The sequence below is a fragment of the Neopelma chrysocephalum genome, unplaced genomic scaffold (assembly GCF_003984885.1).
Source record: "Neopelma chrysocephalum unplaced genomic scaffold, ASM398488v2 Primary Assembly neopelma1_116, whole genome shotgun sequence".
NCBI classification, from domain to species: domain Eukaryota; kingdom Metazoa; phylum Chordata; class Aves; order Passeriformes; family Pipridae; genus Neopelma; species Neopelma chrysocephalum.
The window spans coordinates 2,669,773-2,694,489 of NW_020897778.1; the positions used below are offsets into that span (position 1 = coordinate 2,669,773).

General features: G+C 54.5%; 1 protein-coding gene across 2 annotated transcripts; it reads right to left on the bottom strand.

Annotated features, from left to right (window-relative positions):
* Positions 1-857: 857 nt before the first annotated feature.
* Positions 858-14,100, bottom strand: TBX3 (T-box 3). Of its 2 annotated transcripts, none has more exons than XM_027696779.1 (8): positions 13,881-14,100; positions 12,827-13,271; positions 10,738-11,005; positions 9,324-9,470; positions 7,069-7,145; positions 5,586-5,743; positions 3,573-4,276; positions 858-2,828 (listed from the first exon to the last, which is right to left on the bottom strand). In XM_027696779.1, exons 2-8 carry the CDS (start codon positions 13,219-13,221, stop codon positions 2,382-2,384), a joined length of 2,196 nt encoding a protein of 731 aa, XP_027552580.1. In that variant the 5' UTR covers positions 13,222-13,271; positions 13,881-14,100; the 3' UTR covers positions 858-2,381. The 2 variants fall into 2 exon arrangements, with proteins under 2 accessions (XP_027552580.1, XP_027552581.1); XM_027696780.1 differs by lacking the exon at positions 13,881-14,100 and adding an exon at positions 11,284-12,126 and having other exon boundaries at positions 12,827-12,932.
* Between the last annotated feature and the right edge of the window lie 10,617 nt (positions 14,101-24,717).

Sequence of the window (24,717 nt, forward strand, 5' to 3'; positions counted from 1 at the left end):
TATATCATGAGCCTAAGGGCGAGAAAAGGCGATTCCAATAGAAGGAGGAGGGAATAAATTAAAAAAATTAATGTGTTTTCAGGTGATAACTAATGGAAAAGCGAAATCCTCTGCTCGGACAGAAGAGAAAAGAGCCCAGCAACACCATCAACTCCTGAGCACTCTACCTGGAAACTCTGAAGGAGGGCTCTGCATTAAAATTTAACTGATCTATTCTCTAATTCTTCATTTTTGCGTTATTAATTTATGACAGATAAAAGCATAGCTGAGCCTTTCTCATTAACTTTTCAAACGCCACTTAATATTGTTCCATTAAAAGAGGTGACTTTAGTAGCCTCTGGATCGACTTTAAAAGCGAGAGGGATAAAGACGGAAAAGGTACATTAAACAGTTTGCTTAAAACTCCTCCTCCCCCCCCAACAATTCAAACGACACCATCCCGACTGGTTCGTACTAGTTCCTTCCAGGAGAAATATCTTAATATTGGGAAGGAAAGGGGGGTGGAGGAGAACGGCAGAAGAGGGATATATATCTTTCAACCCCTCCATCCTCCCAGGCACTTTGGGGAGGGTTGGGGTGAAGGCATTTCACAGTACGCCCAAGACATTTCAATAAAAATTTATTGAAACTTCAGTGACTTTTAAAAGGGAAAAAAAATTACAGAAAAAAAAATAGCAAGAACTTCTCAACATTTATATAACACAAAATATACCTTCATTTTTTTTTTTCCTTTGAACCAGCTCCGAGCACCTGACTTTCAACCCAAGAAAATATGCACTCACTCAAACAAAGACAACAATAAGCACAGTAGTAAAACTCCATCGCGGGGTTGTTTTGACATACCGAGGAAAGAGGGAAAAATAATAACAAAGTAAAGAAAATCCTAGAATCTTCACCTTTTTCTTTTTTCTCTCAAGCCACTGGAGAAGCCTGTTGTCGTGTTTTAATGTATATTATTATTTTGTTGTTGACATTTTATACGGCAAGCAGTGCTTTGAACACTGAAGAAACTGAGGATTAAAAGCTACCATGGCATGTTGCTTTTTCTTTTCCTCTCTTTTAATTCTTTTAAGGTCTTTGATTAATTTGGTTTCTTTCTGCTTTGCTTTTTTGCATTCGGTTCCTTTACGAAAGGACGAGGTCAGGTTTTTCTGGGCTGAGCTCCGCTTTAAAAAAGTGAGCCCTCAGAAATGGGGGAATTTCTCCTCTGGGTCGGGGTGTATGTTTAAAGGAATTACAAACTTGAAATGAAAACGACTAAAAATAAAAACAGAAGGAAAAAAAAAGAAGACAGCTGCAGTCATATTTACAGAGATATGTACAATGTCAATAAATTAAAGTTTAATTTCGAGTATTCATATTCCACGTATTTACAGGAGTTATCAAATAATTACATAAATACTTTGTTTTAATAATAGTGTCCGCTCTTTTCTTCTTCTCAGTATGTTTAAACCTTGTTATTGCATATACAATTAAAGAGGGAAAGCTGTGATAAACCTACAGTCAAGCTACAGAGGTTTTTAGATAAAATAAATTCACTTTTTTTTTTTCTTTCCAACTACACTTCTTATTTTTGTTGCTACAGGGAGGATGTTTAAGGTAGAGGGACGAAAGTCTTAATTTTAGTTTTTATTATTAATAATTTTTTTCCCTGGGATTTGAAACGAGCATTGAAAATAAACAACAAAACCCCACCGGAATAAAAAAATACTCCCCTCCCCCCCACAAAAAAGCAGACTACTATGGAACATGCAAAAAAAAAAAAGCCACCGACTGGCTCTCAGACATCACAATAATATTTTAAACACACAGCTTCCCTTAATATCGACTAAGGGGGTTGTCGTTAACAACCCGCCCAAGAAACAACTGTTGAAGAACCAATATGCGAGTTACTTACACACTTTTCTTTCGGAAAGAAAAAAAAATCACTTCTCTTACTTAATTTTTATTCATAAGTCTGTTTGATTTTTTGTTTTATTTTTTTTCTTTTAGTTTTTTTTTTCTTGCCTTTTTTTTTTCCTCCCCTGGGTGTTTTGGTTTTTCTTTTTACACTGTTTTAAAAAAAAATAAAAAAATGAAAGGAGGATGCCACAAACCCCACCGGTGCCTCGGCCCGGCCAGGCTGCTCCGACCCAGCACTCCCAGCTCGGCTCTGCTCCCCCATCCCCGACCCCTCTTCCCGTTGCTCCACCAGATACCTTTTTGTTGATAAACCGCGGGATTTTACATTAAAAAACAAACAAAAAAAAAAGAGAAAGAAAAAAACCAAACAAAATAAGGAGAGGGCAAAAAAAAACACTCGCGGGGTGGAGGATGTGGTTTCTTTCAAACAAAGTGCACTGCGAGACTGATTTGAAATGAGCTCCCGGAGGCCCGGGGGGTTACGGGGAGCCGCTACGGGATCTGTCCTGCTTGGGGTCGAGCCCACTGACGAGGCGCTGGATGTTTTGCAGTTCACTGGTGGCCGCCTCCTTGTCTGCGCCCAGTTTGGGGGAGAGGGAGACGGAGCCGGAGGAGAGGGTGGAGGAGCGGCTGGTGAGGTCCGAGGCGGAGTCCAGGGGCACGGAGCCGGGGCTGGCGCTCAGCCCCCCCGCCTTGCCCTCGCCGGAGCCGGCGGCCAGGCCGGGCAGGGCGGTGGTGAGGAGGCTGCTGCCGTCGGAGAGGGGCACGGGCAGCGGGTAGGGGCTGTAGCGGAGCCGCGGCCGCACGGCGCTGAGGAAGGGGTGCCGGTGCACCGAGCTGGAGGCGGCGCTGGAGGCGGCGGCCGCCGCCGCCATGTAGGTGTAGGGGTAAGGGAAGAGGCTTCCGAAGGGAGACATGGCCAAGCCCTGCGGGAGGGGAGGAGAGAAAAGCGAAAGGGTTACCGGCCTGCACACCCACCCTCGGAGATGCTTCGCGGCACCCCCACGCCAGCACCCTCCCTCGTCAGTGGGGAGCTGACAGCGGCCAAACTGCTGCTGCCCACGGGAGGGGATGGAGGCCCGTCCTCCCAGTGCCGAGGCCAAAACCACGAGGACCCAACGGGGTCCTGCCCATGCTCTGCCCTGCACAGTGCCCAGCCCGCCGGCCCCCTTCTCGCTGCGGGGGTCGTGGCCCGGGGGGGCCGTGGCACCTGTCTTCCTCACTGCGAGACTCTCTTTCTTTGGGGCAAGTGCCCTGTACCCGCAGGTGTAGCCCCCCCGACCCGCAGGGCAGCCCCGGGCTCATCTCCTTCCCCCCGACGGCAGCTCCGCTCCGCAGGCTCCAACGAGCCGCACACCGCGGAGCTGCGCCCCCGGCGGAGGCAGGGGATGCAGAGGCCTGGCCCCGGCACAGTGTCACAGGGAGCACAGGAGTGGGACGACCGCGGGGAGGGTGGGAGAGCTCCGGGAGATCGAGCTGGGCCGGCCCCCACCCCCTCCCGACTTTCCCTCCTCCGACTTTCCCCAAAACGCTGTGACTGCCCCTGCAGAGAGAGGCAGTGGAGGGGACAATGCAGTGCGGAGGTTAAAGGAGGTGCCCGCTGTCCCTCTGTTCCCCCGGGGTTGAAACCCTCCTGCTCCGGGGGGGGCGGCGGGGAGAGGCTGCGGTACCTGCGAAGCCAGGACGTGCTGCTGCAGATGGAAAGGCAAAGCAGCCGCCGATGCTCCCGAGAGTCCCTGGGCCGCCGCCGTGGCCATGACCGTGTTGTCAAGTCCCGAGACCCCGGCGGATGCCCCGGAGACGGTGGCGAGGAGGGGCCCCATCCCCGCGGCCATGCCGGAGAAAGCCCCCCCCATGGCGAACTGCCCGGGGTGCAGCAGCAGCGGGTGCCCGTTCCCCAGCGGGTTGAAGAACTGCTGGCCGGCCAGGGCAGGGGGGAAGCCGAGGTTCTGCAAGTGTCCCTGGCTCAGGTGGGCCGTGCTGTCGGTCTGGACCGTCAGGGGGGCGAAGGGCTCTTTCCCCAGCAGCCGGTTCTCATCTACTTTGGGGCCATCCCTGAGGGGGCTTTTCAGTTCCTCGCCGCTCAGGCTTCCCCCCCGGGTGCTGGAAGAGATCGCAGCCGGGCTGTGCCTGGAGTCCGGAGGGGCTTTCTCAGTCCTCTCTCGGCTCCTACTCCCCGCTGAGTCCCCGGGGAAGAAGTGGCTTTTGGAGGGGCTGCCCCCCTTCTCCCGGGGGTCGTCCCCCGCGGTGGCAGCAGAGCTGGCCGGCGCTGGGGTGCCGGCGGTGGTCGTGCTGATTTTGCCCGACTCGTTGCCTTCTAGCAAGGGATCGTCTTTGCTGTCTGCATCGCTGTCTCCCTCGCTGGGGCAGAGATCTGCAAGACAAAGGGGGCCCGGGGCTGGGATCCGGCACTGCACATCCCGAAATCCCCATCGGGCTGCCACAGGGGGCAGAGACGCTTCCTGGCCGGTCAGAGGTTTGTATGGAAATACTATTTTTTTATTATTATTATATAAATAAATACAGCCCCCGGCTCCCACCGCCCGCCCCGAACAAGCCAGCCCGAGTTTTACGCAACGCAGCAAAATTGGCTGCGAAACAAAGCGACAGCCCAGAGGAGAGACCCTCCGGTCGGGTGGGCCCGGGGCCAGCGGCTCCGCTCCCCGGGGCTGCCCGGAGCCCCCAGGGACCCCCCAGGAACCCCCCACCGGCCGCAGCAAAGGCAGCAGAGTGCTGGGACAGCAGCGGCTGGGCTGAAGGGCCTTGGGGATGTGCCTCCTACGAAGTTTTACAAAGTTTTCATCCCTTTCAATGGGCAAACTTTGGAAACGCAGAGAGAGACCGACCTCCCACTCGCCTTCATCACCCTTCGGACCCCCCTTCTCCTCCTCCCCGAACGCATGCACAGCTCCAATGGATTCCTCTGCACTTCATCTCCTAATTTCAGCGCCCCAGGTGCGAAGCTCTGGTTTGCTTTTCGGGTCCCCTCCCAGCTCCCCTCCCCTCAGCTCGGCAGCCCTTGAAAAAAACGAGTAGAGCAACTACAAAAAAGAGGTTGTTTCCTCCTCCCCCTGCACCCTCCTCCCTGCCCCTGGATGGATTAATACATGTGAGAGAGCTGCAGACAGCTCCCAACCCTGCGCGGAGAGAAACCCAGGGTGACTTTTCTATAACAAAGTTCGGGACTGTATCCAGGGGAAAGATCCTTCCTCTAATAACAGATTCAGAGAAGAATATTAATGGAGTGACTCCAGTTTTGAACTTTTGCCCCGTGGTCTGTCTTTGCTCCCTTCACTCGGAGCCGGCTCCTTTCTGAACCGAGGAGGGGAGGGATGAATGTGCAGCAAGGGAGAGGGAGGCTGGGGGGAGAGGGAGAAGGAGAGGAAGAGTGAGAAAGACAGGGAATGAGGGAAGAAGAGGAGGGAGGGGGAAAAAGAAAGAAAGCAAGAAGGAGAGTGAGGGAAAGAAAGAAGAGAGAAAGCAACAAACTAGAGAGAGAAAGAAGAGAGAGGGAAGAGAGAGAAGAGTGCAAAAAGAGAAAAATTATGAAAAAAGAAGTAAAGAGGAAGGAAGGCAAGGGGGAAGGAAGACAGGCCAGTGCCAGAGGGCAGTGGCAGCAGCTGGGATGTGTCACCCCACAGAGCAGGCTCTCCTGGGTGGGGTCCAGGGGCCACAGCTCTCACCTTTGAGGCTGGAGGTGCCAACGGCAGGCACGGCAGGACAGGAGGACTGGGCAAAGCACTTGAAGGCCGTCTGCTCGTTGGACGACTCGTCCGAGGTGGGATTCTCCTTCTTCTGCCTCTCGTCATACACCCGCATGGACTGCAGGGTCAGCTGCTTCCTGCGGGCACACGAACCCGCTGGGAGAGCGCACCCTGGCACCCCCCGGCACCCCCCTCCTTCCCCAGCCCCTTCCTCAGCTCCTGTTTTGGGATGAGTGGTACAGGGGAATTAAGGGCCATGGTCCCCTCGAGGAGGAGAGCGTGTTTCTGGCAGGCAGGGCTTGGCTGCTAATGAGAGGAGATTTCTTGGAAGCGGTGAGCGGCTCCTCAGCGAGGGCAGATATTAAAGACAAGGGGCGGAGGGGAGAGGGAAGCATTCCCTGGAGATTAGCTTTTATAACGCGAGGATGTTCCAGAGATATGAGCCATCCTAATGGTTGCTAAGATTGCTAGGAAGTGGTTATTTTGTTAGGCACTTTATGTAATCTTTTCACCAACAATTAACCCGGAGTAAAAACCTATTTATATTTAGAAAGAAATTAGAAATCATTTCCGTCCTGTGGCTCCAGCGTTGGCTTTATTTTCACACTGACGGACAAGAGGAGCTGGCGTGTGCATGTTTGTGTGTGTGTGCTGGGCTCAGTGCTGGGCAGGGAGAAAGGCCCCTTGTTTTACATCACATCCCCCCCCTTCTTTTTTTCCTTTTTTTTTTTGTTTAAAAAAAAGAGGAACAGATAGATTTGTTCATTATCTGAACCTCAGTGCAAATGGCTAAAATATCCTGTCTGCTGTAACCAAACAAAACAGACATATCCCTCATCAAAGGAAAAAAAAAATAGTCCCTTTCTCTATTTTCTCCTTGTATTTTCTTCTTATATTAAAAATAAAAATCTTCACTCCCATTATAATGAGTTTTGTCCATCTACCTGGGACACAAACTGTGTCCTGCTGCTTTGGGAAAAAATAAAGAATCTTCTATCATTATTACTTCCATATTCACAAGATACCTCTGTCAAAGCAGTTTATTTATACGTTTCTCCTCCACATTTTAGTCTTTTCGATACAATCCCCAGAAAAATGCCAGAGGAGATTCAACCAGAGCTCAGCCCTCACTTCTCCCTCTTCTCCAGTCCCAGATACAAACTACACTGGAACATTCCCTCTCAAATTTTTAAGGGAAAACTTCTTTCTCCTGTGATATTTGCTTAATGTATTGCATTCCCTTTGGCCAGTCATCCCCTGCAACGTGAAAAATAAATGTGGAAAGCAGGAAAGAATTCCCATGCAATCTGTTTGGGGTTATTAACGCCAAGATCCTTATGGATTTTGGCGTGGGGAAGTGTGGTTTGGAGGCAAGTTGAGGTGATTTTGACCTCTGCTCATGTTCTGAGCTTTACACATGAAAACCAAACGAGGTGCCTGTGTATAATCGAGCCAGACTTACCTTTTTTCCCTCCTTCCATTCCCGGTGTCCCGAAAACCTTTGGCAAAGGGGTTGTTGTCAATTTTTAATTGAGTGATCTAGAGCATGGAGAGAAAAAAAACAGGCGGGGGGGCAGAATAAGGGGATTTTTACATTAAAAAACAACAGCAAAATCCCCCCTTCAGTGCTTGTAGGATCCCGTCAGCAGGAGGACAGGGCAGGGGGCAAAGGTCCCCGTTTTTGGGGGGAATCTCTGTGTTTTCCCGGGTCGTTTGGAGGCAGCTCACCCCCGATCCCCCGCCGGGCTGGCCAGTGACCCGGGCTGTGGTGGCAATGAAAGAGCCCCGTGTTGCTGCCACCACATCGGAATTAATTGAGCCGTGCAATGCGATCCATGCAAGTTATGCCTGTGCTTAAAACTCTTTAAATGCCATAATTAAACCGCAAAGGAATCATACCCACCCCCTCGCTATAATAAAATACTTTATATAATCGCATTATGCTCTGCATGTGTGTGTGTGTGTGTGTGTGTGTGTGTTGGGGCGCCGGGGGTGCCAGGAGCCAGTTCGTATTTTTTTGGGGGCGGGTGGAAGATTTTTGGTTTGAGTTTCCTCGGGATTCAGGTTATGGCAGGGAATGGCTGCTTGGAGCCATGGGGGTGCGGGGCATCCCGTAAGTCCCTCGGCGCATACGATGCGCGGAGGCGGATTCAGAGCCTGGCCGGGGCTCCCCTCACTGTAACGGGATGCGGGGGGATGCGGGCGATGGGAACGAGGATGCCGCCTCCCCGTCGCTCCATTCCCGGTCTTGGACCGGACTGGAAGCGCGGCAACCCCCAATTTAGGAGCAGAGGAGGACCACGAAAAGGAAACTCCGCCCGCGTCCGAGCGCGGGCAGGACCAGCCCCGGCTCCCGAGTCGCCCCCCCGCCGCACACACGGGATGAGGAAAGAGCAGGAAAACCCACTGCTAAAAACCAGCGGGACTTTTAATCCAGGTGCTCCCGGCCGTGCCTTCTGCTCCCCCCCGCGCCGAGCCCAGGGCTCCCCACCGCTCCCGCACGCCGCTTTCCAGCCGATTTCATGGCAATCAGACAAATATGCTCATTTCTGTCCTTCAACCAAGCCGGCCCCAGCTGATAGACCGGGGCGACCAGCCCTGCTGATAAGTCCCAAAGCAAAGTCTACTCTCTGTACACTCATTTTCTTTCAGTTTCCTTGCAAGCGCCGGGCCGCAGAAAGAGAGGGAAACGGCCCGAGCTCCGAGGGGGAAGTGGCTTTTTGGAAACCGAGGGCAGAAGGGCGCAGATCCCCCCTCTTCAGCCCTTAATTTTTAGAGCTGAAGGATGTGAGGGGCAGAAAGAGAGACACGAGGAAGCTGCAGCGAGCGGGTGCTGCGCATCCAGACCTTCCACGCTTAACGCACGCGAACTCAAAGTTATAATTTATAGCCAAAAAAACCCCAACCAAAAAAACAAAAATCAAAGCCTCTTTTCTGGCTCCTTCGCTTCCTTCCACTTGACTTAATTATCGTAAATTCGCCATTTGCCACTCTCCCGAATATACCACCTTCGTCGCAAGCGACAATAAACCAGAAGAAATGGAAAGGCAGCGTCTGCAGCGCTGCAAAACTTTCTCACCCGGACTCTTTCAGACCTTCCAGCTAAATTCAAGTGAGATACCCCTCTCTGATCAGAGCATATTTCTGCACCACAAAAAATAATAAAACACTGCAGGATGCAAAAAAAAAATATCATAGTAATAATAGGAACCAGACGTGTGCTCCAGCCTTATTGCCAATTGCTGTTAAAGGAGCTAAAACAGCACAAAGGCCAGGAAGAATTACAAAATCTCAGCCCCGCTGCTCTCCCCCCTCTGTCTTTCGACACACGGAGCCGAGTCTTTCTTATTTTTTTTCCTGATGCGTCTTAGATTAAATCCACACTGAGAGCAGCGATCCCCACCCCGTCCCTTTCCCCATAGTGGGGACCGATACCGGGAAAAGAAAATGGTAAAAAAACCCTAAGCATTCTTCCCCCCACCCCAACCCCCAGTCCTCGCTTTTAATTGCCTTCCCCGAGGTCGGTATTAGGAGAGTGCCCGACCCCCTCCCCCGGCGCCTTCCCGAAGTTGGATCAAGGAGGTTTTGGGGGGAAAGATGAGGAGGGGAGAGAGAGAAGAACGGGATGGGCTTCGTGAGTTTTAAGGGAACAGTGCGGAGTAAAAGTTCTCTTAAAAGCCAAAACACGTAAAACAAATCCTGTCTTAATCTCCTTACCTTATCATTCTGGTATGCGGTCACTGCGATGAATTCAGTCTCCGGGAAAACGTAGGTCCTGAACGTGCTGTAGGGAAGCTTGAGGATATCGTTGGCTCGGACGATGTGGAACCGGGGCTGGTACTTGTGCATGGAGTTTAAAATGGTCTGGGGGGGGGCAGCGGCCGCAGCAGAGAGGGCAGGAGGGGGGGAAAGAAAACGGTCAGCAGAAGCAGCACCCCCGCCTCGCACTTCCCCCAGCCATCGGCACTTTCTCCTCCTAATTTGCCTTCCCTCTCCTTCCTCCCCTCACTCCTCCTCCCCGCCGAGCACACTCCAAACACACGCACACGCCTTGCAGCATCCAACTAAAAGTACTGACAGCTCCAGCTCGCCGGAGTTAGGCTCTCGCTGGACCTCTCTGAGGGAAGGGGGGGAATCCCATCAGAGCTGTTGGGGAGAAGCTGTTGGGCTCCGGCCGCAATGTCTTTTGATTTCAAAGTGTAAAAAAAAAAGGAATAATAAAAATAAAATCAACTAAAGAAGCAGCAGCAGCTACAATAGCAACACCACCACGAGAGCCTCGGCTCGGTCTAATTGCGCGCCCCAATTCACTTAAGGCCTTCTGCGAAAGGCAAAAATGTATCGTCTAATCAAATCACAGGCAGCAAATGCAATCTTCGGCACATTAGAAATCCCCCGGCCGCGGCCACCACCAGCAAGCCCCGGCTCCGAGGTGGAGGCTTTCCCAGGAATAGAAAGAAATGGCAAGGATCGTTCAGAGCACTTATCAGCAGGTTTGTTTGATTTCACTCTTAGGGTAAGTTTTTATCTCTGCACACCCGGTAAATGTAAAGGAGTGGATAGACATGAATGGGCAACTTGACCTCTGCTTTTGGTCCCTGTTTATTTTCACTCCTGCTTGCTTTACATTATCCAGATTAATATAGATTTAAAGGTTTGCGTACTTAGGCCTTTAAGCCCTTTATACACATATGCATATCGTTTTCCTACGCTTAAAAAGTGTGATCGACTTTATTAAAAATATATATAGATATATAAAGTCACCGCAGCCCCGAGAAATATCGAGTTGCTCCACGCTGGAAATACACCTCTAAAGTTAACGCTGAGTGGCACGGAGAGGTTACAGAGTAAACTCCAGCGTTTAATCCTGACCTCAGCAGGGGGAAAAATCAAGGACTATCATAAACCGGAGAGATGCTCGTCCCCGTGTGCGCGGAGGGGTATTTATTCCCTGTTTTCCCCGCATTTCGGGAGCCCGCGGGAGCTGCCAGCAGGGCTGCGGGTACGGCCCGGCCGAGCAGTCGCCGTGCTCCGGGTGGACCCCCCCGCGCTGGGACCCCCTGTTCCGGCCGGCTTGGAGAGGGAGGGAACGTGGGGAAGGGGGGCAAAGGAAGGTGTAAAAGGCACTCACAAATCCGTGCTTGTCAGAGATGTTGTTAGTGAGCTTCAGCTTGTGAAAGGTGACGACTTTGGACATCCATTGTTCGCCGGTGGCCGGGCTGTCCGGGTGGATGTACATTCTCTTTGGCATTTCAGGGTCAGCTTTGCCGGCTACCATCCACCGGGAATTATGGAATTTGTACCTACAATCATCAGCCGCCACAATATCCATCAATAAAATGTACTTGGCCTTTTTATCCAGTCCAGTGCATCTCACTTTAAATGGAGGAAACATTCTCCTATGGGCAGAGAGAGGGAAGGGGGGGGTGGGGAGAAAGAAAAGACATGATGAAAATAAAATTAATTACAGCGTTTAAATAAGCTTCTGAATTTCGGTAGTGTGTCTACCAAACAATTGCTTCAACTTTCAAAAGTAGAAAAGTAAGCGTGTGTCCAGCAAAAAAGCTTCCCCCCCCAATCCCCAGCCGAAAGGCTTCTCAAACGCTTAAAAGTTTCAGGAGAAAATGGTCCCTGGAAGGGAGAGGTACGCGTTCCCTAGAAATCAGCAGGCGCCTACCTCTGCCATTCCTAAACAGCAAAGGCCCATTTGGGGCTCTCTGATGTCTCATTAGTTTCCTTTTCGCCTGCTAAACAAAGAAATGGGAACAGATCGCACCCCGGTAAAATAAATATTCTGCATTATTATAACCCAGTCACACGATGAAGAGCAGGGAGGGGAGTTTTTCACTTTGCAGAGGAGAAAAAAAGCCCCAGCGAGGGCAGGGTGGTTGCCGGGGCTCTCCCCGTGCTCCAGCCTCCCAGAGATCCCCCCGTGTGCCGAGGGCTCCCTGCAAACCCCGCTCCCCTCCACTCCCAAGTCCGGCTCCAAACTGCAACAGGATACCACAAATTTGCTGTTTATTATATCGAGCGGTTGGCATTCAGCAAATCTCAACTTAAAAGGAAACACATGACTTTGCAACACGTAAGAGCCCTTAATACCGGCCGAGGCTTTCACGCAAAAACTTTTGACCACAATTAACAGAGAAAACTTCGGGAAAGCAGTAAAATGGGCGAGGGGAATTTTTTTTCCCCTCCTTGCTGCTTTTAGGGCTTGTATTTATTTTTTTTTCCCCTGAGCCTGTAGCCTGCAACTGGTGCTTTGCAAGTAGGTGAAGCTCCTGCTAGCAGGCAGCTGAAGGCCATCTAAGAAGACTTTTCAGGAGTGGCTTCCTCGAGTAATTCTCCTGGCAAATCACACGCGGAGAGTTGGGGAGGTTTCTCAGAGAGCCCCTTAGAAAAACACCCGGGCGCGAAGGGGGTTTTCACCCTATGTGTCATCACAGCAATAGGCAGAGTTGTAAAAGAGCCCAGATGTCAATGAGTAGCGAATATAGAGAGGGATTTCAGACGGGTAAACCTATAAAAAGCAGAAATGCCGAGCGTGGACGCGCCGTGTGTATTCATTCATTCCCACGTGAAGGTTATATAAATACAGGGACAGGCAGCGCCGAGCTGCAAACCCTTCCCTGCCACTCCAGCAGCGGCTGCAGGACTGCTGGGGAGTTCTGTCACCTTTTTGTGCATTTCTAGATATAGTTAGCACACACGCCGCCTAAATCCCTGCACGGAGAGAGGCACAAGCTGATATACCGAGCCTATCTGCCCTCCTGCAGCTCCTGCCCCACCAGCAGCCACACGCCGCTCCAAAGGATTTTTCCTTTATTCCTCTTTCTCTTTCTTACGGAAGAAAAACTGCGTGTAGCGAGGCTGAAACCAGGCCAGCCCCTTTTCCAACCCCAAATTATTTTCTTCCTGCTCCCAGTCTTCTCCAGAAAGTATTAAGCTACTGAAGCATGAAGGGACCCTCTCGCCCCCTGCACACGCACACGCTGAGCACGGCCGGGTCGTGGCTGGGCTTTTCCCTGCAGCGTGGTGCCCCAGATGGGCTCGGATCTTCAGCTGCCTAACACTTTCCATAATTCCAGGTGAAAGGAGATTTACGGAGAAAGCCGCCGGAGAGAAAGCCTTGCTCTGGAGCAGCCTGGTGGGGTGCAGAGGCTGAGGGGTGGGAGAGAGAAGGGGAGGAAAAAAGGCACGAACCCCCGACCCAGACCTACCTTCCCGATTTGGTAATCACCATCTCCGTGCCTCTTTTATGGAACTGCTCCCAAAGCTCTTTAGCTTCCAGATGCACTTTCGGATCGTCTTCCACCTCTTCTTCTGGCTCCAGAGTTTTTAAAGGCCTCAGATGGGCTGCTGCCTGGTGACCCAGGGAAGAAAAGGGGATACCAGTCTCTGCAGCCCCCACTAACTGATCCATGATGGGTTTAGCCAGAGCCCCGGGAAGGGAAAGGGCGGCTGCCCCATTGGGAGGCAAAGCCAGAGCCGGGAAGAAGGGAGGCTGATGTCCCAACACAGCGCTCATGGCAAAGTCCGGTGCCCGGTGCGGTAAAAAAGGATGATAAGCCATGCTTGTCCCAGGGATTACTGGATCTCTCATCGGTAAATTCATCCACTCCACTCCTCGGTCTTCCTACTGCTGGAGTAGTCCCGGAGTGGTTTCTAACAGCACATCACGAAGAAGAAAAATTAAGATAATAACAACAACAGCAATAAAGCACCAAAAAATAATAATAAAAAAAATAAAAATAGGGTGGGGTAAAGAAGCTCTAGATAGCACAGTACATGGGGGAGAGGCAGAACTTCTACAGCCTACAACTTTCCGAGCCGGGGCACATCCCCAGCCCTCGAGACAGCGGATTAACAGGATTGTTCATTATTAGTCTTGCTTTTTTTCGTGTTCGGTCTCTGAGGTTTTGTTTTGCTTTTTAGTTGATCGGGCTTTTTTTCCTGAGTAGAAGTCCTTGCGCTGGAAAAGGAACGCCGAAGAAGAGAGAAAAAAAAAATCCACCGGGTTTGCTGTCTGCTCCTGTTGCCGCAGAAGGGCTGGACAAGCCGAGATCCTTTTTTTTCTTCTTCTTTTTTTCTCTTAGTCCCAATCCCCTTTCTCTCCTTCCGTGGCGGAGGGTGACGGCTCGAAGCTGGGTTTTCTTTTTGGGTGGCTGGCTCTGCCCCCCCTCCCCCCCACCCCTCCACCTTTCCTCCGTACGGTCAGGCTGCAGAGCAGAGGCTGGGAAAGGAGGGAAAGCAGAAAGAAGCAAACAAACCCACCCCCCCTCGCCGGCCGAGAAAGGCTCCTGAGCAACCTTCAGCAGCAAAAACTTGTAGGGAAATCTCGTTTCCGCCTCGCCTTTCCCCCTCTCCAAGCAGGAGCTGGTCAGGGTGCCCTGATTCCCATCAGAATCTCTTCTTTCTTTCACCCTCCTCTTTTTTTTTTTTTTTAATTTTCCCCCCTCTCTTTCTCTTTCGCTCTGCCTTAAAAAAAAAAATAAAAAAACCTGGCAGAATTATACTATTGTCTCCGCAAAAGAGAAAGGGAGAAAGAGAGAGGGAAAGAGAAAGGAAAAGAAAAAGGGGGGAGGGAGAAAGAGAGAAAAAGAGAAAGAGAGAGAGAGAGAGGGAGAAGGAGCCTCTCGGCTCTGAGAATTCCCTGTGAGTCTGTGCTCTGCGTGCACCCGATCGTAGGGATGTGTTGTGGGTTACAGGGGAGCTGGAGCCGCCTTGATTGGCTCTTTGACGCTTTCGGACCAATTGTGAGGCTCCATAGGCGGGGTTCTGACAGCTCGGGTGGAGGGGGACAGCGCCGAGTTATAAAAAGAAGGTGTCGGAAACTGTAACGCTGCAGCAAAGCATCACTAGTACTCCGGGCCGTGTGAATATGTCAACATGATCAGAGGGGAGGGAGCAGGGAGGGAGGAGGGAAGGGGCCGGCAGCGCCCGCCTCTAGGGGGGTACTGGGGGCCGCCTCGCCCCCCGGCCCCGGCCTCCGGGGCAGTGCCCGCCCGCTCTCCCCCGGTAGGAGCTTCCAAAGCGCCGGGACCGGGGGGGGCTCCACGCTTGGTGCTGGGGTCCGAACCTGCGAGCCCCTCCCTCCCCAAACGCCGCTGGTATCGTAACGAGGGGCACCCCGGGTGTCCCCCCCCGCCCCGGACCCACCTCGGGAGGCCGCGGGCCCCGCCGCCCCGCACGCCCATCCCCGCAGCCGCCGCGTTGGTGTCACCCTTCCCTGCCGATCCCCCGCTCCGTTTTCCATCCCCCCTCCGCTCCACCGGGAAAGTCGCTTTCTTTAAACGACCCCTCCGGGCCGGCAGCCGGGCGCTTTCCTTGCCCCCGCAAATCTGGGGGTGACCCCCGGGAGGTGGAGGGGCGGCCCGGGGGGGGAGCTCTGCGGGTCTCCCCCCGGCTCGGGGCTGGGCTCCGGCGGCTCCAGCGGCCGCGGCCGCCGCTATTATTGTTGTGGTGGGCGGCTGGAGGCTGCGGCGGGCGGGCAGCGGCCGCCGCCGGCTCAGCCCCGGACCCGGCGGCTGCAGATCGCGGCGGGGGCTTGGGAGGGAAGAGGGGCGACGGCTGGAAAATGGGATTTTTATTTATTTATTATTCCCTTTTTCCTTTCTCTGGCTCTGAGGATTAAGGCCACTCGGCTGGCACTGGCGCCGAGAGGGTTACGCTCCCACACCCCTCCTCTTCCACGAGGTGCGCGGGGAGGAGACGGGAAGTGCGGCTTTCCCTGCGCCCGGGCCGGGGCAGCGCCGGGCGGGGGGGCCCAGCCCCGGGTTACCCCCGTGCCCGGGCTCGCGTGGAGCCAGAGGCCCCCTCCCCTGGGGAGAGCGTCACGCGTGGGTCCGATCCGACCCCGCGGAGAGGGAAGAGCTGGGCAGGATCCTCCTGGGAAGTTTCTGGGGAGACATATTCCTTGGCGGGGGGGTTGACAGTACAGGGAAGCGAAAGGAGGCTTGCGGCTGTGCGTGTCGTGGGAGCCGTGGGTATGCAGGGCACGGGGCGCCCACGCGTGTGTCAGGGGGGATATCCCCCCGCTGGGAGGTGCCGAATCATTACTCTCCCCTGGGGACGGGGGAGGGGGGAATCTCCTGACGCCCCCCACCCTGCCTTAAAGAGGGGAGGATAATCCTCCGGGAGCGGAGCGGGGGAGCGCGGGGGCTCGGCGCTGGCTGCGCGCAGATGGGAGCGGAACCTCTAAAGTGATTAGCTCTTCTAACATTGCATTTTTGACGCACATGGTTAAGAGCGCTTGGCGCCAGCTTGGTGAAGTCCCTGTAGTAACCAGCGTCTAGGATCGCTTTGCATTCACCAAAATATCTCCCCTTTGGTCGGGGGTGGGGGTGAAGAGAGGAGGAGGAGGAGGGAGGAAAGGAAGCGGGAGTAATGCGTTCAAAGAGGATGGGGGGGGAGAAGTCTGATGTGTTTCACGGAGCCAGGAGCCTGGCTACCCGCGCAGCGCTCGGCTGCGCTGTGCAGCTGCTTATCGGCGGAAGAGAGCGAGTCTTTCCAACCTCTGCTCGGAACCGGTTCTCGGGCTCCCGCCGCGCTGGGAACCCCCGAACCCTTACGCCTCCCCCTTTAGCAGCGCCCACAACAAACGCCCGGCGGCTCCAAGAAGTTTGCTGCGATTTACCCCAAGCGGGCCGCCGCTCTCTCACGGGGACCGGGAGGTGCCCGCGGGACAAGCGCAGCCGCCCCCGGCCCCGCCGCGCCCCGGGCCCCGGGCCCGCCCCGCCGGAGCTCGCCCTCGGCGCCGCGGCACCGACCGGAGTCGCCGCCGCCCTCCGCGCCCGCCCCGCACCTTGCACCGCGCTCCGCACCCACCCGCGGAGCGAAATAAAACGTTTTGCCGCTTATGATTTCCAATTCCAGCGTCTGCCTAATGGCGTGCAAACTTCCGCCAGTTCCGAGTGACCTCCCCGACGAAGCCCCCCGGAGACTCGTATTATGAAGGGAGGCTGCACTAATCTAAGATCAAAAGCGGGAAGGTGCGAACAGTCTTTGTCTCCCTTCGGCCGCCTCATTCCCCCTTCTGTGTGTGATAAATCTACCCTGGCGCCGACTGCGCGCTGGATGATTAATTTGCAAGCAAACAAAAGGGACCTGATGGCCAGCCATCTTAGTTAAATATTGGCCAGTGCTTCCAGCTACTTGTTAGCCGCCTCTTTGCCAGAAATAAATAAATAAGCGAGGCGCAGAAATAAATAAATAAATAAGGAAGCCCGCAGAAATGAATGGCAAAGCGAAGGGGTGGAAGTGGGATAAGAGAAAAAAAGTAAAAAAATTAAAAAAAAAAAAGAAGAAGAAAAAGAGAGAAGAGTGGCCGATGGCGAAGTGCCGGGAGCGGGGTGGAGGTGGGAATGGGGCTGGTGGCGGGGGGAGGCAGGGTGATAGCACGCTGAGATAGCCGGCTGCCCCCGCGCCTCCCGGCCCGTCTGCAGCCTGGGCTTGCACCAAGGCCGACACTATCTTGGCTCTTCAAAGAGGCATGAAAGGTCTCCGCTGTCTCCCCGGAGAGCGGCCAGGCCGGGGCTCTCTAATCTCGAAGCACAAGAGCTAAAGGCCAGGGCGGGGGGGAGCGGCTCCCATCTTCCCCAAGTCTTCCCCGCTCCACCATCGCCAGCACCTCACTGGGTTTTCCCTGGTTCAACCCAGACCCTTTGGTGGCTGAGCGGCTGGGAGAGCCCTGCGTCCTCGGATTTCACCCTCCTAAGCAACTTTTAGCGTTTGCACGAGAGCTCGGGGCTGCAGCGAGCCTGCCCCGTGCGTATGTGTTGGAGGTGTGGGAGGAGAGAGGCTCTGGCTCTCTCCCGGTGGCCTGAAGAGCCAGCTGGAGGAAGGAGGCAAGAGGAAAATAAAGGCAGCCCAGCTTTCGGGCCCACACGTCTTCTCCCAGGCCTGCGGGAGCAGCTCCGAGGCGTGTGTGCGTGCGTGGAGGGCTTGTGTGTGAGCTGCGCGGCCTCGGCGTGCCTACGTGGAGATGCTGTGTGGGTGTGTGCCACCGGGAGGGATCCGTGCCCCGGGGCACACGGCAAATCCTTGCTCCGACAGCAAAACCCGAGGTGTCCCTTACACCCCCCGCTTGTGCTGGGTGCTCGTGGGTGCTCTGCAGGAAAGAACAAGCCCCGGTGGTGCGCGGCGAGCGGGGGCCAACGTGCACAACCTAAGTGGGGGTTTTGCATCCTATCTATGCGTTTCCTTATCGCGCTGCCGCTTCCAAGCATCCCCAGGGGGCCCAGACCCATCCTGCCTGCCGGCAGCTCCGCACCCTGCAGGATTCATCGCCCTCCTCCCTCTCTTTCCCCCGGCGACGAAGCCTCCGCTCCTGTCTCCAGCCCTTCGGAAGGCAACACCCCACCGCGGCCGCGCTGTGTTTATCCGAAATAAAAGGCAGCGGGGCTGGTTTACTTTGGCAGGTTTGCAGTAAATACCGGCTGGAGCGCGGGGGGTGTCTGGTGAGCGGCAATTACACGCTTCTTCCCAGGGAAACTCTTCCCGGCCCTGTGCAGGCCCTTCCCCAGCCCCACAAAAGGTGTCAGCAAACGGGGGCCATGTTGACACAGCTCCATCCCAGAGTGGCACTGCAGGCCACAAGTGGAAGGAAGCAGGTCCCTTAAGGAGCAAGTCTATGTACTTGTAATATATAAACTGCTCGGGGGAGGCGGGGGAATCATTACAGCACCTCTTTGCCTTTCCCTTTGGCAGAGCCCTTCCTCCAATTGCCAGTTGGATTTCATGGAAAGTCTGGCCTGAAAACTTTGAAAAATAACCTGCCAGCGTCCAAAAAAAGCCTTGTGAGGCATTATAAATAGCAAGAAGAGAAAAAAACATGTCTGTCTCCGGGCAGGCTTGACCCCATCGTGTCCCACCACAATCAAAGGGGCTGCTCCCATCTCTCTGAACAGAAGTAGAGGGGGAGGACAGGGGGATCAGGTCCCCTTCCAACATAGCCAACAGGGCTGGGGGCAGGCCAGTGTTACATGTGCCTTATTGGAACACTGGGGAAGAAGAAGGAAAGCAGCAGTTAGAGAGGCTTCTCCTCCTCCACGGCTCCCTGGGATGCAATTCTCTGGGAAAAGCTGCTTGTGGCCCAGCCTGGTGGGAGCAGTGCAGCACTGGCTGTGGCAGAGCCGTCCCCCAGCATGGGGTCACCACCACGCCGACAGTGAGCAACCCTTCCCTGCCTCTGCAGGGAACAGCCCACAACTCCTCGCTCCTCCTGAGCCCCCAGGGCCTGGTCCCGGATCCTGCCAGGTGTTGGCTCTGGTGGGAGCCCGACCATCAGGGCTCCGGGATTATGGTGACAAACGTCAATCGTGCTCAGATTGCTCAGGTTCCTCCCCTCCCCACAAGACCTGTGTTCACCTTGTCCCTGTCCCAAGCTGCTCTGACAGTCTCCAGTTGCCTCCACTTTGCCATGGACTAGAAAAGAAAATAAAGGAGCACCCAGAGCTGCCTGCTGCAGCTCTCCCCTCTGCCTCCAGCCAGGCCCGGCCTCACCGACCAGGGCATGTCAGGGCACAGCAGGATTTGGGGCCGGACCTCTTCTCTCCCCAGCTCACATCCTTTTTACCTTTTCAGAGCCATTTTTGCAACACTGAGTTTCCCCTTGCCACAAACCAACACCCACTGCACGCACGGCCCCGGCGGCCCTTTCCACCCCCCTGGGCTTGTTCTTCCCACCAGTGTGTTGCTAGCAGAGGCGAAATGAAAGCCCTGCTCCCTCCCTCACCCTCTCTGCACCCATCCTCCTGCTTCCACCACCGTTGGCCAAGCAGAAATTGTAAATAGAGTTCACTATTTGGATAAGGGTTGGTTTTTTTTTTTTTTTAAATACCCGGGCCATACATACAGTTTGCCTCTCAGGAAGTCGCACTAATTGTCGTTTCCTATAGTCAAACAGATCTATCTTTTCAATGCTGTCTTTGTGTGTCTGCGTGCGAGGGAGAAAGAGGGAAGGAGTGGATACGTTTATTCAATTATTTAAACACACAACACAACAAGAGGGCCGAGAAGGGCCGGTTCCTCCCGCAGCAGCCCTCCAGCTCTCCAGATGCAGCATTGCCCCCCCCCCTCCGCCTCCCCGCAGACCCAGTAGAACAAGGCACTCGAGAGTACCCGGCAAAGAAACCGATTTTATCTTCTTTGACCATCAGCCGTGTTCTTTAACAACCCAGAACCGGAGCCTTTCCCATCTCCACACGCCCCCCGGGCGTCTGCTCTGCACCCCTGGCCCCGAGGGGCGGGCGCAGCATCCCCGGGGCTCGGAGCAGGGCCGGATCCCGACGGGTGCTGAGCCCCACCGGGCACACAGCGGACGCCGGGGTTGAAGCAGAGCAAAGAGGGGATCCCAGAGCCTCCGGCACCGCCACTCACACACACTTTGCTCCCGTTTTCTTCAAGATGCCACCAAGTCACCCGGTCATCGATTGATACCTCGGCCCGGGCGAGGGCGGGGGGAGGAACAGCTGTTGCAAAAGGACATGGTAAATCTAATAGGGGCTGCTGTCAATAGAGAAATGACAGGGAAGAAGAATCGGCTTCTTAAAGTCTGCTGAACTAACACTCATCATGCAGCCGCGGACACGTATTCTCCATCGGAGCCTGGTATCCATTACTATTTTCCTTACTAGGTTTCAATTAAAGAGCTATAACCCCCACACGCACACCCCAAGGCAGGGGATACATGAAAGAGGAGGCAGCGGACAAACTCCTGCCAGCCCCGAGCCCCTGACGTGCCCAAGCGAATCCCCCTAGACCCGAGCGCCCGGGCCGGGGCAGAGCCACGTCCCTGCGGGCGGCGGGACCCCGCGCCCGGCACCGCTCCCTCCCTCTCGCCATGGGCTGCAGGACTTAAAAAACTGCCAAAGGTGGATGTTCTCCACGCATCTGGTCAGCAGAGATGCTCGGGGCACAGCGGCGGGGCACCCACAGCATGACCGTGTCCCCGATACCTTCATTTCACTCCTTCCTCCTCACGGGAAACAGATCCTAAATTATCCCCGGCGCAAAGAAAGAAATTTAACAAACGTCACGGATTTTGGGGGGAAAGAGAGAAGAGTTTTAATTTTTTTCAATGCCTCAGTTAGGAGGTTCATGGGGGGAAAGGGGCTGAGAACTTTTTTTCTCCCCCGTCTCCTGCAGCTTCTCTGTATGTTTGACCCTTGGCATCTGCCTGCGAAGGGCGAGGGAAGGGTTTCACCCGCCCTCCCTTCAAACGGAGGCTGCGAAAGGCAGCCGAAATGTGCCAGCTCAGCTTTGGGAAACTTTTGGGTAGCGGCAAAGTTTCACTCAAGGACTTGACCGCTCCGGTCAGCCTAAAACTACCACCCGACGTTGCATGGCAAGGGGCTCCCTCTGAGCGGCAGCCCAGACAGTGGGAGTGGAGGGAGAAAGTCCTCTCTATCTTCCCCACCGCTTCCCAACTCTCCCTACTGCCAGGTGACACCATCCCGCGGGGGCTGAGCCGGCCGGGGACCGGTAGCCCAGACCCTCACCCCTGCCCCGGGGTCTCCGGGCAGCTCACCCTCCACCCCCTGCCCTGTGAGGGCACTGCCCGCTGCGCTTCACCAAAGAGCTCCTTCTACACGCTCACACATCCACACACGATCCAGCGAAAACCCTCTGGAGATCATTTCCGTGGGGAGCACGACAAGATGGAAATAAATGATAATAATTTAAAAAAAAGAAGGCAGAAAAATAAATCGGGGGCTCCTCTCTGTCTCTAGGGCGTGGGAGGTTTTGCAGCGCTGCTTTATTTTAGTTTAGTATTTTGAACAAACTTTTAGATTGATTTCCGGAAAGCGCAAACGCGCACACATGGGAAAGTGAAAAAACCGGTCCTTCGAGGTCATCTGAGAAGGGGAGACGGGATCTGTATCCTCCCCACACACCCCCCAAAAAAAAGTAACAGAAGGGGAAAGATCCCATGTTTTTATAGTTTAAAAGTACTTTGAATTATTTGCTTTTAATGGCACACGTGGCTGCAGCAAAGACGGGATCTGCTTTCGATATTGCACTTGCTCCTTGCTTTTCCGTACATGTGTATGTGTGTGTATATACATCTCTAAGCCTTACAGCCCCCACTCCATGGCCATGTTTCGTCTCTCCACCCTTTCCCCTGGACCAAAACCAAGTCCCAGGCCACTCTTGCTCCTACGGTAATTACTGTTCTGCTGGGATTCGGAAACACGGGCAGAGCCGACTTCTGCCACAGCGTTTCTCTGGAGCAGCAGGAGTGTTGTGAAAATTTATTAAACCCAGATGATCCGGGAGTCGGGGCAGACGGAAAAGATTTCCAATTAAAGCCGAGCGGAGCAGAATACAGCCAGCTCCGCGTCGCAGGTGTAAACAGTATTTGTGCAGCTCTCGCTCCGCTTCCCGGAGCGGATCCTTCCCCTTGCTGGAACTGGGGTTAGAGGGGAAAAGTTTGGGTTTGGTTTTTTTTTCCCGCAGGAGATTTTGCTGGGGAGCCATCGGGCTCGCCCCGGCGCCGGGCTCCGCGGCGCGGAGCATCCTTCCCCGCGGTCGATGCGCGCCTGGGCGGCTCGGTGCCTGCAGCCCCCGCGGGGCCACCGGCCGCCACCTCCTACCCCTGAAAAATCGCTGCTCACCTGTTGCTGCAGCCGCTTCTTTAATGGCATGGGCTTAAGGGGAAGCTAAATCGCTCACGAGCGATCTCGGAAAAGCGGCGGCGGGAGAAAATAATTCCAGTTACACGGGAGATGGGGTAGGACAAAATAGACGGGGAGCCGGGGCATCACTCCTGATGCTCGGGATGAGAAAGGAAATGCGCTCCCTTAGAGCACAGCTACATCCTCCTCATTTTGGTACCAGTTCTTATGGGGTTGGGAGCGTAAATGCACCCGGGAAAGTGGTTCCCTGTTTGCCAACTTCAGGGCATTCAGGAGCCCAAATCACCTCGGGGTCCGCGGGAGCCACCCCCCTCAAACAGCTTTTTCCTCCTCAGAGTGAGGCTTGACACACACTCCGTTCACGGGGCACTCAACTTTCTGATGTTACAGTCTAAATAAGAGAGAAAAGCATTAATGAATGTTTAATCCCTGTTTTCTTTAAATACCATTAGGACAATTGTCCAGATCCCGGGTCAAGGAAAAATGCTGTTCAGTGGAGACAGGAAGGCGACGGGCTGGAAGGAGAAGGGGGGATTTTAAGAGCGAGTAAGTGGGTGCATAGTGCCTGGAGCTCACCTTCTGCAAAGACAAGGTGTGATTAATGCCCGCCACTTGTGGAGCCGTTTGCCCCTGCCCCGGCTCACGCTGCAGAGGCAGCACAAATCCTGCTGCTCGTCCCCCGACAGCGAAGTGAGCAGAACAGATTGTGAAAGCCTCTGCACGCCGGGACGGGGGTGGGAGAGGGGGGGAAAAGAGAAAGAACGTACAAGACAAGCCCGTCCCAAGAGCTGGAGTGGGCAGAGTATTACATGTACAAACATCCAAACAAGATTCGAGCAGTACAAAGCGTCGGAAAATCCAGAGCAGCCACATAAAAAGAGAAGTTAAGTAGGAAGTGGTGTAAAAGTGTTGTCATTTATTTTGCCTTCCCTTACAGATGTTCTGCATAAAGCCCTATCTTAATGAGAGGGAGAGAGAGAGAGAGAGAGAGAGGGAGGGAGGGGGTGAACGCCGGGTGAACCCCGCGCTGGCAGCGCGGGCGGGGAGGGGGCTCGGGGGTCCCCGCCGGCCGCACCCGCGGAGGGCCGGGCTCGCCCCGCGGAACGCTCCGTGGGCTCCGGCCACGGGATGGCGCCGCGGCCACCGGCTCTCACCTGCCGGAGCGGGGCTCACCTGGGCGGCCCGGCTCCCTCGGCCCGGCCCGGCGCGCCCCCAGCCCCGGTTCTGCCCCGGGGAGGGGGTCGGGTGCCCGCAGCGGGGCAGCGGCTGGAGCGGTGGCACCGCTCATCTCAACGGATCGCGACAGAAGAGCTATTGGAAGTGACAGCCAGGCGTTTATGGGCCGAGAGACAATGCGTGCCACGGCCAGAGCATCCCTGCTCCTCCGCCGGGGACCCGCGGGTGACGCAGGATAACCTGTCCCGGCGGTGGGTGGTGGGAAAGGGGGACGAAGGGAATGGGGGGAAGTTCAGATCCAGGCGGTGAGTTAGCAAAGCTCGCCAGGAGGGAGGAATAACGCGGCGGGGTGAGAGAAGCGCTAAACCGAGTTTAGGGACCGGGAAGGGAAAGATCCGGTCTTCAAAACAGCTGGACTAAAAATATCCACCACCCCTCCTCTTAACACTGAAGGCTGGGTGAAGGTGTATGAGATCTAATATTTCAGGTGACATAAGAAGGGAGCAAAAACCCTGCCAAAAGCATCTCTCATCCATCACCGCCTCCTCTCCCGAAACACAGTGACCACCACCCCTCCCAGCAAAAAATAAAACCCTCAAGAAAATAAATCCGAAGTCACGTCTCGCTGTCACCCACCAGCCAACAAAAACCCCTCATTTTAAAATCGCGTTTCCTGAGCCCTGCTCGTCCCGGTCAGACCAGGAGAGGCACCAGTCGCCCCTCGCTGCCCCCTTTCCAGGGCAGGTGCGCCCACCGCCCGCTCCTACCATCAAACCACGATCCCACCGCGCAGCAAAGCGCTGGGGACAGTAGCTGGGTTTAAGCATAAAAAAGAACCTGTTTACTTCTTTATTAGTGTCGAGCCTACTCTAATTACGAGAAATCGCTGCTCTCGGGCTGAAACGACGTGTTGTCCTGTGCTTGTAAAATACATTTCAAGTAATTCTTTTCTGTCTATAAAATACAGTGTGTGTGCGGGGAATATAAATAAACCGCTGTCCATTTGTTTAATGCTGTTTTAGCCAAATTGACTGGCCGGATTGGAATTCGACATAAAAGCTTTAGTTTGCAAAACATCCGCGCTGTAACGTCTAGGAGACAGGGCTTGAGCTCCAGCGCGACGGGCACGTTAACTGCATTAAAACCCCTCCATACATTTTCGAGCTTTTGCTTTTCTTCCCCTCTCGCAGCACATCCACCCGCTCTCCTCCCCGCCTCCGGGCGCCTGCGCCTGGTTTTCTCCAAATGAAGTATTTTACGTGATCGATGGAAGGAGTCATTTGGCCCATAATTAGGTC